At 43.8% G+C, this 14,753-nt stretch overlaps 1 protein-coding gene across 1 annotated transcript in view; it reads left to right on the top strand.

Annotated features, from left to right (window-relative positions):
- The window catches only part of agpat5 (1-acylglycerol-3-phosphate O-acyltransferase 5 (lysophosphatidic acid acyltransferase, epsilon)), a 152,764-nt gene that overhangs the window by 51,063 nt on the left and 86,948 nt on the right, over positions 1 to 14,753 (top strand). The window contains exons 5-6 of the mRNA XM_072251125.1: positions 685 to 775; positions 10,204 to 10,365. Coding sequence (XP_072107226.1) covers positions 685 to 775; positions 10,204 to 10,365 — 253 coding nt within the window. The remainder of the gene's footprint in view (positions 1 to 684; positions 776 to 10,203; positions 10,366 to 14,753) is intronic.

The following is a 14,753-nucleotide window of genomic DNA, read 5'->3' on the forward strand; positions in this document are numbered from 1 at the left end:
TTTTATTGTAAGTTTGGGTTGCAGGAACAATGGCAGTAGTGGGAATTTCCACTGAGGATCTTTCTTTCCATTTGACCATAAGCTGTAGGAGCAGAATTAGACTGTCTGGCCCATTGACTCTGCTCTGCCATTCCATCATAGTCATTTGTTACTGCTCTCAACTTCATTTACTGCCTTCTCCTCATAGCCTTTGATGCCCTGACTAAGCAAGAACCTATCATCCTCAGCTTTAAATGTATCCAATGACTTGGCCCCTATAGCTGTCCATGGCAATGAATTTCACAGATTGACTATTCTCTGGCTAAATGTATGTCCCTCTACTCTGAGGGTGTGCCCTCTGCTCCTAGACTTGCCCACTGTAGGAAATATCCTCTCCACACCCACTCTATTTAGGCCTTTCAATATTAGATAGGTTTCAATAAGATTTTTCCACCCCCCCCCCCCCCCACCAAACTGCAGCGAGTACAGGCGCAGAGTTATCAAACACTCCTCGTGCATTAACCCTCTCATTCCTGGAATAATTCTTGTGAACCTCCTTTGGATCTTCTCCAAAGCTATCACATCTTTTCATTGATCTTTTAGCCATTGACTTTCCCTTGTGCATCTGTCACTACCTGTTTGACACTTCTTCTCTTTCGATCTCAAATTGAATGGGCTTTAATAAGTATGTATTTTCTTCTTCAGACTTACCTTGTCATTTTCCCAGAAGGAACCCGTTACAACCCAGATCATCCCCAGGTGATTGCAGCAAGCCAGGCTTACGCTCATAAAGAAGGTGAGATTGCATTGATACTTAAATAACATGTACGTAGCATGTAGGTTTTATGCTTTGAACTTCAGTTTAAATATTGCTCTATTGAATAAACTGCAGTTTCTGTCATTGCTCTACTCCGGACAGGCATTGTTTCTTGGATAGGCTAAAATACCAATATGTAGAAGTCCAATGTTGATTTATGTTTTTGAAAAAAGGGAGAAGAATCCTTTATGCATCACCTTCTGTGCTAATTGCTTCAAAGATTATTTATTGCTCCAAGTAAGTTAACCTTGCCCTTTTGATGTGAAAAATAAATTGGTATTGTGATGTGTTAACACAGTGCAGTGGATTCTGGTTAACTGGTACACATAGGGACCAGTACATTTTAGCTCATGGAAGTGGTGGCCCCTAATTAGCCAAAGTTTCATGGAAATAGTTAAAAGGGTATAAAAAAGACAAACTACAGCTTAAATGAATAACAAATTATGTATTTAAATGAAATACAGAACAAATTAGAACGCTACCAATATTCCTACAATGCTATAAACTGTATCGATAGAGAAATTCATCCAGTGTACTCAGCTGTTTTTTTTGACTGTAAATGAACAGTATGAGTGTAGACACCAAGTGTTGATAATGGACTGCCTTCATACAATGGTTTTAATTATTGCGTCCTCCAAATCTTCATTTTCAAGATGATTGTTGATACCTTCAGTTTTTTTCATAGTTCTGAAATTGTTGAAGGAGTGAAATCGTTTCATTTGCACTCCCAGGACTGGCATCTCCAAGCCTGAATGCTTGAAACTGCAATAAGCAAAATGTCTTGCTACTCTATTCTTAGTAGGCCAGGCAGCATCTATGTAAAAAGAGTACAGTCGACATTTTGGGCCGAAACCCTCCTGCTGTAGGGACTGTACTCTTTTCCATAGATGCTACCTGGCCTGCTGAGTTGCTCCAGCATTTTGTGTGTGTTGCTCGGATTTCCAGCATTTGCAGATTTTCTCTTGTCTGTGATTGGATTACTATCCCGGTCCTGCTGAAGGGTTTTGGTCCAAAATGGCACCTGTACTGTTTTTCCATAGATACTGCCTGAGTTCCTCCAGCATTTTGTATGTGACACTAAGCATGGTGTAGTGTGTAACAGCCACACAAGGACACATGACTGATGCTAGTTAGAAACTGTATGGCAACACTTCCTGTCCCAATTATGTGGTGTAGTGTCCTAAATAAACGAAGGGAATCCTGGCTATTTTCTCAGTTTGTTTTTGTTCTTTTAGAATAGTCGCAAATAAGCTGCTGCCCAGATTATGTGATGGCCCAATTAACCAGAATCTACTGTATTTGCTGGGCTGTTTTGCAGTAGTTTATACAGTTTAAGGACGTGGTTTGTGGTAACCTACAGTGACAATTTTATGTTCTGCAGATTGACAAAGACAAAAAAAATCAGTATTTTCAAGGCTCGAAGGCATGTTTCATTAGATTTCAAAGTTGTGGTTCACATAGTTATAAGCAGGAGTAACTGTATCGTAACTTATTAGGATTTAACATTTTAATCTTAATCTCACAGCTGAAATTGCATTGCCTGTGGACATAGAAGACACTACAGATCTTGGAATTTGGAGCAACAGAAACTCTACTGGAGGAACTCAGTGGAGCGAGCAGCATCTTTGGGAGGGAGGGAAGGAATGATCATGTTGGGCTGCACCACTGTACCCAAGATGTTAACTGTTCCTTTCCCTCTGACGGATGCTGCTCAATCCCCTGTGTCTGTTATGTTTGGTTGTTACTGCATTGCTTGTTCCAGATTCACTAAACATAAATGTGCGCGAAGAATAAGTTTAAGCAACACACATCAAAGTTGCTGGTGAACGCAGCAGGCCAAGCAGCACCTGTAGGAAGAGGTGCAGTCGACGTTTCAGGCCGAGACCCTTCGTCAGGACTAACTGAAGGAAGAGTGAGTAAGGGATTTGAAAGTTGGAGGGGGAGATCCAAAATGATAGGAGAAGACAGGAGGGGGAGGGATGGAGCCAAGAGCTGGACAGGTGATAGGCAAAAGGGGATACGAGAGGATCATGGGACAGGAGGTCCGGGAAGAAAGACGGGGGGGGGGGGGGGGGGGGACCCAGAGGATGGGCAAGAGGTATATTCAGAGGGACAGAGGGAGAAAAAGGAGAGTGAGAGAAAGAAAGTGTGCATAAAAATAAGTAACAGATGGGGTACGAGGGGGAGGTGGGGCCTTAGCGGAAGTTAGAGAAGTCGATGTTCATGCCATCAGGTTGGAGGCTACCCAGACGGAATATAAGGTGTTGTTCCTCCAACCTGAGTGTGGCTTCATCTTTACGGTAGAGGAGGCCGTGGATAGATATGTCAGAATGGGATGTGGAATTAAAATGTGTGGCCACTGGGAGATCCTGCTTTCCCTGGCGGACAGAGCGTAGATGTTCAGCAAAGCGGTCTCCCAGTCTGCGTCGGGTCTCACCAATATATAAAAGGCCACATCGGGAGCACCCGACGCAGTATATCACCCCAGTCGACTCACAGGTGAAGTGTTGCCTCACCTGGAAGGGCTGTTTGGGGCCCTGAATGGTGGTAAGGGAGGAAGTGTAAGGGCATGTGTGGCACTTGTTCCGCTTACACGGATAAGTGCCAGGAGGGAGATCAGTGGGGAGGGATTGGGGGGACGAATGGACAAGGGAGTTGTGTAAGGAGCGATCCCTGCAGAATGCAGGGGGGGGGGGGGAGGGAAAGATGTGCTTAGTGGTGGGATCCCGTTGGAGGTGGCGGAAGTTACCGAGAATAATATGTTGGACCCGGAGGCTGGTGGGGTGGTAGGTGAGGACCAGGGGAACCCTATTCCTAGTGGGGTGGCGGGAGGATGGAGTAAGAGCAGATGTACGTGAAATGGGGGAGATGCGTTTAAGAGCAGAGTTGATAGTGGAGGAAGAAAAGTGTCCGGTGCTCCCGATGTGGCCTTTTATATATTGGCGAGACCCGACGCAGACTGGGAGACGGCTTTGCTGAACATCTACGCTCTGTCTGCCAGAGAAAGCAGGATCTCCCAGTGGCCACACATTTTAATTCCACATCCCATTCCCATTCTGACATATCTATCCACGACCTCCTCTACAGTAAAGATGAAGCCACACTCAGGTTGGAGGAACAACACCTTATATTCCGTCTGGGTAGCCTCCAACCTGATGGCATGAACATTGACTTCTCTAACTTCCGCTAAGGCCCCACCTCCCCCTCGTACCCCATCTGTTACTTATTTTTATGCACACTTTCTTTCTCTCACTCTCCTTTTTCTCCCTCTGTCCCTCTGAATATACCTCTTGCCCGTCCCCCCCCCCCCGTCTTTCTTCCCGGACCTCCTGTCCCATGATCCTCTCGTATCCCCTTTTGCCTATCACCTGTCCAGCTCTTGGCTCTATCCCTCCCCTTCCTGTCTTCTCCTATCATTTTGGATCTCCCCCTCCCCCTCCAACTTTCAAATCCCTTACTCACTCTTCGTTCAGTTAGTCCTGACGAAGGGTCTCGGCCTGAAACGTCGACTGCACCTCTTCCTACAGATGCTGCCTGGCCTGCTGCGTTCACCAGCAACTTTGATGTGTGTTGCTTGAATTTCCAGCATCTGCAGAATTCCTGTTGTTTGCAAGAAGAATAAGTTTAAACTGATCTCACTGTATAACGGAGTAAAGTCTTGTATATAAAGTACACCTCAGGAGCAGTGGAGATACTTCATCAACCTGAACCAAGTACCAGAATTTGGAGTAGGTCTCTAGCTTTATTTATTTAGATTTACAGTGTGGAACCTTTCCAGCCCACCAAGCTGCACCACCCAACAAGTCACCTATTTAACCCTCACAGGATAGTTGACAATCTACTTACCAGTATGCTTTTAGACGGTGGGAGGAAACCTGAGCACCCAGAGGAAACCCATAGCACACAGGAAGGGTGTACAAACTTCCTTACAGAAGACCCAGTATTTGAACTCTTGACAGCCTGAGCTGTAACAGCGTCGCACTGTGTGAAATTGAATTGTGGTTGTGCTTTGCATCATTATCTTGGAACTGTATTTCCTGTGATGAATAGCTAAGGCAACATTATTGTCTCATTTACTAAAGAATACAAGTACTTAGCTCACAACGCATGTAATGCTTCTAGGCACAAATACAAATTCATCTTGTTTTAAACAGTTAATGTATATCCAACTTGAATGCACGGATTGCTGCTGTTACTAGGTATTACAAAAACAACTTTATTCACAGTGATTATGCATTTGTTTTCAAACAGTGCCAATGATCAAGAACCGCTTATTTCCCATGCAACACACACAAAAGATGCTGGTGAACACAGCAGGCTAGGCAGCATCTATAGGAAGTGCTACAGTTGACGTTTTGGGCCGAGACCCTTCGTCAGGACTAACTGAAAAAAGAGATAGTAAGAGATTTGAAAGTGGGAGGGGGAGGGCGAGATCCGAAATGATAGGAGAAGACAGGAGGGAGAGGGATGGAGCCAAGAGCTGGAAAGTTGATTGGCAAAAGGGATACAAGGCTAGAGAAGTGAGAGGATCATGGGACAGGAAACCTAGGGGAGAAAGAAAGGGGAAGGGGAGCCCAGAGGATGGAGAGCAGGCAAGGAGTTATAGTGAGAGGGACAGAGGAAAAAGAGAAAAGAAAGAAAGAAATAAATAGATAAGGGATGGGGTATGAAGGGGAGGAGGGGCATTAATGGAAGTTAGAGAAGTCAATATTCATGCCATTGGGTTGGAGGCTACCCAGACGGAATATAAGGTGTTGTTCCTCCAACCTGAGTGTGGCTTCATCTTGACAGTAGAGGAGGTCATGGATAGACATATCAGAATGGGAATGGGACATGGAATTAAAATGTGTGGCCACTGGGAGATCCTGCTTTCTCTGGCGGACAGAGCATAGGTGTTCAGCGAAATGGTCTCCCAGCCTGCGTTGGGTCTTGCCAATATATAGATGGCGGCATCAGGAGCACCGGACGCAGTATATCACCACAGCCGCCTTACAGGTGAAGTGTTGCCTCACCTGGAAGGACTGTCTGGGGCCCTGAATGGTGGTGAGGGAGGAAGTGTAAGGGAAAGGGCATGTGTAGCATTTGTCCCGCTTACAAGGATAAGTGCTGGGAGGGAGATTGGTGGGAAGGGATGGGGGGGGGGGGAATGAATGGACAAGGGAGTCGCATAGGGTGCGATCCCTGCTGAAAGCAGAAAGTGGGGAGAGGGAAAGATGTGCTTGGTAGTGGGATCCAGTTGGAGGTGGCGGAAGTTACGGAGAATTATATGTTGGACCCGGAGGCTGGTGGGGTGGTAGGTGAGGACAAGGGGAACCCTATTCCTAGTGCGGTGGCAGGAGGATGGGGTGAGAGCAGATATGCGTGAAATGGCAGAGGTGCGTTTGAGAGCAGAGGAAGGGAAGCCCCTTTCTTTTTTTTTAAAAAAAAAGAAGACATCTCCTTCGTCCAGGAATGAAAAACCTCATCCTGAGAGCAGATGCGGCGGAGATGGAGAAATTGCGAGAAGGGGATGGCATTTTTGCAAGAGACAGGGTGGGAAGAGGAATAGTCCAGGTAGCTGTGAGGTTCCCCTTCTCCTCACCTACCACCCCACCAGTCTCCAGGTCCAACATATAATTCTCCGTAACTTCCGCCACCTCCAACAGGATCCCACCATCAAGCACATCTTTCCCTCTTCCCCCTCTTTCTGCTTTCCACAGTGATCGCTCCCTACACGACTCCCTTGTCCATTCGTTTCCCACCCCACCATCCCTTCCCCCTGATCTTCCTCCCGGCACTTATCCTTGTAAGCAGAACAAGTGCTACACATGCCCTTACACTTCCTCCCTCACCGCCATTCAGGGCCCCAGACAGTCCTTCCAGGTGGGCGACACTTCACCTGTGAGTCGGCTGGTGTGATGTACTGCATCCGGCGCTCCCGGTGCGGCCTTCTATATATTGGCAAGACCCGATGTAGGCTCAATCAACACAGCACCACAGGGATGTGTGCTTCGTCTCCTGCTTTACTCTCTATGTATCTATGACTGTTTGCTGATGACTCCACTGTTGTGGACTGTATCAAAGGTGGTGATGAGGCATTTGTAGCTCCTACCTGATGGCAGCAGTGAGAAAAGAGTGTGGCCTGGGTGGTGAGGATCTTTGAAGATGGTTGCTGCTTTTCTATGGAAACATTTCATGTAGATGTGCTCAGTGGTTGGGAGGGCTTAACCTGCGATGTACTGGGCCTAATCCACTACCTTTGTAGGATTTTCCGATCAAAGGCATTGGTATTCCTATACCAGGCTGTAATGTAGCTAGTAAGCACACTTTCCACCACATACCTATAGAAATTTGCCAAGGTTTTTGACGATTTGCCGAAATCTCCCTCTTGTATACTGATTCATCACCACTTTTGATATAGTCCACACAGTGGTGTCATCAGCGAACTAGTATACGGTGTTGGAGCTCTACTTAGTTACACAGTCATAGGTGTATAGCGAATAGAGCAGGGGACTAAGCACACATCCCTGTGGGGCTCCTGTATTGATGGAGATAGTGGAGGAGATGTTTTTGCCAATCCATTCTGATTGAGGTCTACAAGTTAGGAAATCTAGGAACCAATTGCATAAGTGGGTATTGAGGCCCAGGTTCTGGATTGTACTGTTGAGTTTTGAAGAAATGTTAGTATTAAATGCTGAGCTGTAATCAATAAAGAGCATCCCGATGTATGTATCTTGCTCCATGGTTAAGTTCCAGGGCTGAGCAATTTGGAAAGGATTGAAGAGCAGGATTCAATGAAGAGCAGGGGTTCCCAACCTAGAATCCACGGACACCTCGGTTAATAGTAGAGGCCCATGGCGTAAAAAAAAAAGTTGAGAACCTCTGTTGTAGAGCTTTGACCAATATCCATTCATTTAGCAACTTAATGGAAACAGATAAATGGTACTTGCACTTGTACACAAAACAATCAGCTACTGCATTTCTTATTTTATTAGTGACTGTCCTTTAGTTGGTCTTAGCTGGATGTGAATTACGTGTAGCACCGGTGAGCTTTTAGGCTAATGTTCAAAAAATAATATACTAAATCTTGAGAAGCACATAGAATGTTGGAGGAACTCTGCAGGTCAGTCAGCATTGATGGAGGGAAATAAACAGTTAACATTTGAGGCTGAAACCCTTCATCAGGACTATGACCAGGACTCGGGGTCTCTGCCTGAAATGTCATTTCCATAGATGCTGCCGGACTTGAATTCCTCCAGCATTTTGTGTGTGTTGCTCTGGATTTTCAGTATCTGCAGAACCTCTCGCGTTTATAGACCAAATCTTGCCAATTTAAAAATAAACAGCAGCTGCATGGTAAACAACCCCCTCTTATAAATGCATGCATGTCTGGAACTTGGTTATCACTTCCAAGCGCAAAACATCTAAATTTGCTGACGCATTCCTGTAGGTAAATCTGTCAACATGCTTCTCTGCTGGACTCCGCCAGGTGATGGCTGTGCATACAGAGAGAGACTGAAGAGTGCAGCATCGGTGAAGAGGATTAGGAAGAGTTGGACGGCAGAGGTGGAGGAATGAATTTGGGATTGCTTCAAGTTAGTGGACGGGATCACACTCAAGGATTGGTCAGCAGATTGAAATGAACATACTGCAATCATCAACATCATAAGGGCAAGTGTGGACAAGTGTGTACCCACAGAACTATTCTGAGGCTTCCCCAACCAGAAGCCCTGGATGAGCTAGGAGATTCCTAATCTGTTGAGGGCACAATCTGTGGTGTTCAGGGCTGGTGACCCAGTTTTATAAGAAGTCCTGTGCGAGATCCAGAAACCATTGTGAATGCAGTAAGGCAATTTCAGACTGAATTGGAATCACAGATGGGCGCTTGACAACTGTGGTACAGTGTAACTTCGTACAAGGTGAGATTGGGTTGTACAAGTAGCAATGACCCATTGGCCCCCGGATAAGCTCATTGCCATCTTTGCATGTTTTGATAGGAAGATCTATGGCAAGCCCCCACATCTCTGGATGACCCTGTACCTTAAATCTCCAATGTCCAGACATTCTTCAAGAAGGTGAATCCACGAAAGACATCTAGTCCAGAGGGTGTACCTGTCCAAGTACTGAAGTTCTCTGTGGATCTCACTACTACAATTGGGCAGGAGCTTTAGGTCCCACACCATCAGGTTCAGGAACAGTTATTACCCTACATCTATCAGGCTCCCGAATCGGCATGAATAACTTCACTCACCTCAATGCTGGACTGATTCTACAACCTACAGACTCATTTTCAAGGACTCTTTGCAGCTCGTTTTCTCAGTATTATTTGCCCAGTTTGTGTTTTGCACATTATTTGTTTGTCAGTCTTTGTCTAGGTATAGTTTTTCATAAATTCTATTATATATTTTTCCCTGTTAATACCGAAAAGGAAATTAATCTCAAGATACTAAATGGTAACATATACATACTTCAGTATTATTAATCTCAGTATTGCTGATACAGACAGTGCAGTCTATCCCACTTCCTCAAGTCAGTGACCAGTTCTCTTCTTTTGCTGACGTTGAGGGAAAGGTTGTTCTCTTGACACAAAGGCTCTATCTCCGTGTTCTCTTTCTGATTATAAGAGATGTAGTTAATGCAGAACCTGTTCACACAATCATGAGTGCATAGGCTGTAGAGTTAATGGACTGATGTAGCTTTAAGGAACACCAGTGTTGAGGATAATCATGAGGAAGATGTTGATCCAGTTGCAGATGGAGGTGCCGAATGCTGGGTTTCAACATTTGGAGATGAGGGTTTGTTTTGAATCCTGGTATTGAAATTGTAATGGTATTGAAATCCCATTATGTGCATTTTGTTTTTGAATAAAATGGGGGAAAAATAAATGGTATTGATTATAGATCACTGCAGTTACACAGAATCAGAATCAGGTTTAATATCACTTAATATATGTTGTTAATTTGTTTTTTTTTGCTGTCATAGTACATTACAATACACAAAAAAAGAAAATTGTAAGAAATATAAAAGATAAGTAGTGCAAAAAGCAAACAAAAAGGAATATGTATTTTATATTATTGTAGTAATTAGGTTGAATATTGTTAATGAAAATACAAAACAGGTCCATCCTGAACTGGTAAAATAAAACATTGGGAAGTGATTTGACAATGAACATGATTGAGAATCGTTCAGTCCAGTTCTCCTGTTCTTTATATCCAGAGTTTAACTGTTTTTGTTGAAATTAGAATTCTTTATTTCAATTGATTACTTTTGTATGACGGAAGAGGAATTTCACTTCACATCAGGTATAAGTTTAATTCCATGTTTCGATTATTTTAATTTCAATTTTCTGTCTTTGTATGCTAGTGTTGCAGATATATTTTCGAAGCTGAACATCTTTCAATGGTAAATATATCCTTGTTCACTTTCAGGACTACCAGAATTAAGGCATGTAATGTCTCCACGCGTGAAGGCAACACAGATAGCAGTTAACACCTTGAGATGCCACCTGGATGCAGTGTATGATATCACAGTAGCATACGAAGGAACCTTGAAAAGTAATGGGCAGCGGACAACAGCTCCTTCCATGCCTGGTCTGTACCAATACTGTTAAAATGTTGTTCTCTTGGTGAGATAATTGTGCAGTTTTGTTACCTTGTTATAGGAAAGGCACCAGTAAACTGGAAAAAAATTGCAAAGAAGATTGTGCAAATGTTGCTGGGACTCAAAGATCCAAGTTATGGGAAGAGGTTGGGCAGGCGTAGATAGATATTTTTGTTGATCCCAAAGGAAATTACAGTGTCACAATAGCATTACAAGTGCACAGATATACAAATATATGAATATTAGAAGAGAAGTAAGAAAGAATTTAAAAAAAAAAGTTACCTCGAACAGTCTTAACAGGAGGGGGTCATTACTTCCCCAGCTACAAGTTGACTCATAATGGAGTCTAATGGCCGTGGGTAAGAATGACCTCTTTGGAGCAGTGCAGTTGTCATAGTCTATTACTGAATGTGCCATGATCAGCCAAGGTGGCATGCAGAGGGTGAGAAATATTGTCCAGGATTGTCAGGATTTTCCATAGGGTCTTTTGTTCTACCACAGCCTCCAGTGTGTCCAGTTTGACTCATAGCAGAGCCAGCCTTTCTAATCAATCTATTGATCCTGTTGGCATCACCTGTATTGATGCAATCTTGTTGTGCGAGGCCCCTTGGGTAAGAGTGTCCATAATATGGTGGAATTCTTCATTAAGATGGAGAGTGACATAGTTAATTCAGAAACAAAGGTTCTGAACATAAAGAAGGGTAACTTTGAAGGTATGTGACGTGAATTAGCTAAGATAGACTGGCAAATGATACGTAAAGGGTTGACGGTGGATATGCAATGGCAAGTATTTAAAGATCACATGGATGAGCTACAACAATTATTCATCCCAGTTTGGCAAAAGAATAAACCAGGGAAGATAGTGCACCCGTGGCTGACAAGGAAAATGAGGGATAGTATCAATTCCAAAGAAGAAACATACAAATTAGCCAGAAAAAGTGGCACATCTGTGGACTGGGAGAAATTCAGAATCCAACAGAGGAGGACAAAGGGCTTAATTAGGAAAGGGAAAAAAAGATTGAGAGAAAGCTGGCAGGGAACATAAAAACTGACTGTAAAAGCTTTTATAGATAGGTGAAAAGAAAAAAGATTGGTTAAGACAAATGTAGGTCCCTTACAGTCAGAAACAGGTGAATTGATCATGGGGAACAAGGATATGGCAGACCAATTGAATAACTACTTTGGTTCTGTCTTCACTAAGGAGGACATAAATAATCTTCTGGAAATAGGGGACCGAGAGTCTAGTGAGATGGAGGAACTGAGAGAAATACATGTTAGTAGGGAAGTGGTGTTAGGTAAATTGAAGGGATTAAAGGCAGATAAATCCCCAGGGCCAGATGGTCTGCATCCCAGAGTGCTTAAGGAAGTAACCCAAGAAGTAGTGGATGCATTAGTGATAATTTTTCAAAACTCTTTAGATTCTGGACTAGTTCCTGAGGATTGGAGGGTGGCTAATGTAACCCCACTTTTTAAAAAAGGAGGGAGAGAGAAACCGGGGAATTATAGACCGGTTAGCCTAACATCAATGGTGGGGAAAATGCTAGAGTCAGTTATCAAAGATGTGATAACAGCACATTTAGAAAGCAGTGAAATCATCGGACAAAGTCAGCATGAATTTGTGAAAGGAAAATCATGTCTGACGAATCTCATAGAATTTTTTGAGGATGTAACTATTAGAGTGGATAGCGGAGAACCAGTGGATGTGGTATATTTGAATTTTCAAAAGGCTTTTGACGGGCCCCACACAGGAGATTAGTGTGCAAACTTATAGCACACGGTATTGGGGGTAAGGTATTGATGTGGATAGAGAGTTGGTTGGCAGACAGGAAGCAAAGAGTGGGAATAAACAGGACCTTTTCAGAATGGCAGGTAGTGACTAGTGGCCTACTGCAAGGCTCAGTGCTGGGATCCCAGTTGTTTAATATATATATTAATGAGTTAGATGAGGGAATTAAATGCAGCTTCTCCAAGTTTGCGGATGTCATGAAGCTGGGCGGCAGTGTTAGCTGTGAGGAGGATGCTAAGAGGATGCAGGGTGACTTGGATAGGTTAGATGAGTGGGCAAATTCATGGCAGATGTAATTTAATGTGGATAAATGTGAGGTTATCCACTTTGGTGGTAAAAACAGGAAAACAGATTATTATCTGAATGGTGGCCGATTAGGATTCCTGGGATGGCAGGACTTTCATATGATGAAAGACTGGATTGACCAGGCTTATACTCCCTGGAATTTAGAAGATTGAGGGGGGATCTTATTGAAACGTATAAAATTCTATAGGGATTGGACAGGCTAGATGTAGGAAGATTGTTCCCGATGTTGGGGAAGTCCAGAACGAGGGGTCACAGTTTAAGGATAAAGGGGAAGCCTTTTAGGACCGAGATGAGGAAAAACTTTTTCACACAGAGAGTGATGAATCTGTGGAATTCTCTGCCACAGGAAACAGTTGAGGCCAGTTCATTGGCTATATTTAAGAGGGAATGAGATATGGCCCTTGTGGCTAAAGGGATCAGGGGGTATGGAGAGAAGGCAGGTACAGGGTTCTGAGTTGGATGATCAGCCATGATCATACTGAATGGCGGTGCAGGCTTGAAGGGCCGAATGGCCTACTCCTGCACCTATTTTCTGTGTTTCTATGCTCCAGCACACCACTGCATAGAAGATTGTACTGGCGATAACAGACTGGTAGAACACATGAAGGAGAGGCTTGCATACACCAAGGGACCTCAGTCTCCCCAGGAAGTAGAGGTGAATCATGCAGTTCTTGTCCACAGCCTCTGTTAGTGCTTTACTCAAGCCTGTTTTCCTGGTGCACCCCCAGGTACTGGTAGGTCCTCACTGCATCCATGTCCTCACCATCAATAGTAATAAGGAGTTGCGCAGGCTTAGTCTTCCTAAAGTCCATCTCCATCGTCTTACAGATGTTGAGCTGCAGATGATCCAGCTTGCATCACTTGACAAAGTCCTCTACTAGGGCCATGTATTCATTCTCCTGCCCTTCCTTTATACACCCAACTGTTGATGAGTCATCAGAGAATTTCTGCAGATGACATGACTCGGTGTTGTGTCTAAAGTCCGAGGTATACAGGGTAAACAGGAAGGGAACCAATATAGTCAGCCGTGGGGCCCCAGTGCTGCTTATAGCCGTGCCTGACACACAGCTCAGAAGCTGCACAAACTATGGTCTGCCTGTCAGGTAGGTAGTCCACTACCCAGGATACAATAGAAGTGCCAACCTGCATTGAAAATAGCTTATCCCCCAGTAATGAGGGCTATATGGTATTGAAGGCATTTGAGAAATAAAAAAAAAAACATGATCCTTACAGAGCTGCCTTGCTTATCCAAATGGGAGTAGGCTCTTTTCACCAAGTAGGTGACAGCATCGTCGAATCCAACATGCTTTTAGTTGGAAAACTTCAGGGGATCAAGGGCTAATCTGACCAAGGGTCGGAGGTAAGCCAGAATTAGTCTCTCTCAGTCTTCGTGATGTGTGAGGTCAGGACCACTAGACAGTAGTTTTTCAAAACTTTTAGTTGGCCCTTCTTGGGTACTGGGTTACTGTGTGTTTGCCATACAGTTGCAACCCTTTCCAACTGAGACTCAGATTGAAAATAAGCTGGACAACTCCATGCAGCTGCTCAGCACACTCTTTCAGGACTTTTGGGGGGGAGGGGGACAGCACACCATCCAGTTCCAGTGTTTTATTCCTTGCAGTGTCTTTGTCCTCAATGAATAAAATCTCAGGGGCATACATGGGATAAATACTGAATGCATTTAATCTAAGATTGTGGAATCAAAAACTAGAGGTCATTAGTTTAAAGTGAGACAGGAGAGTTTTAATGAAGGGTAACATTTTCATATCAGGGTTGATGGATATATGAAATGAGCTGCCAGAAGAAATGGTTCAGGCATTTGGATATGTCCATGAATGTTACAGGTTTGGAGGGATACGAGACAAACACTGGCAATTGGGATTAATTTAGATGGGTATCTTGGATGGCATGGAAGATTTGGGCCGAAGGGCCTGTTTCCCTGCTGCATTAGTTTATGAACAAAAATCCTTGACAAACTGGTTGTATGACAAAGCAGGTACTGTAATGCAGATAAGCTGTGATGTTGGACTCACAGGAATGAGAAGCAAGAGTACATGTGAATGGGACTTTTCTCATTGTTTGTGCATATTTCCATAGCATATTAGTAATCGGTGCTGTTAAGCCTTCTTTACTAAGTTTGATAATGCTTCCAGGAAATGCTGTGAACAGTCTGAAATTATAAATTACTGCTAATCAGAACTGAAAGCTTCCCCAAACATAAATACTGTATGTTATTATTCAGCACGTATTCTGTATCATGTTTGAGAGTTGAATAGAGGAGGGAGG

Source organism: Mobula birostris, chromosome 2, assembly GCF_030028105.1.
Source record: "Mobula birostris isolate sMobBir1 chromosome 2, sMobBir1.hap1, whole genome shotgun sequence".
Classification (NCBI taxonomy): domain Eukaryota; kingdom Metazoa; phylum Chordata; class Chondrichthyes; order Myliobatiformes; family Myliobatidae; genus Mobula; species Mobula birostris.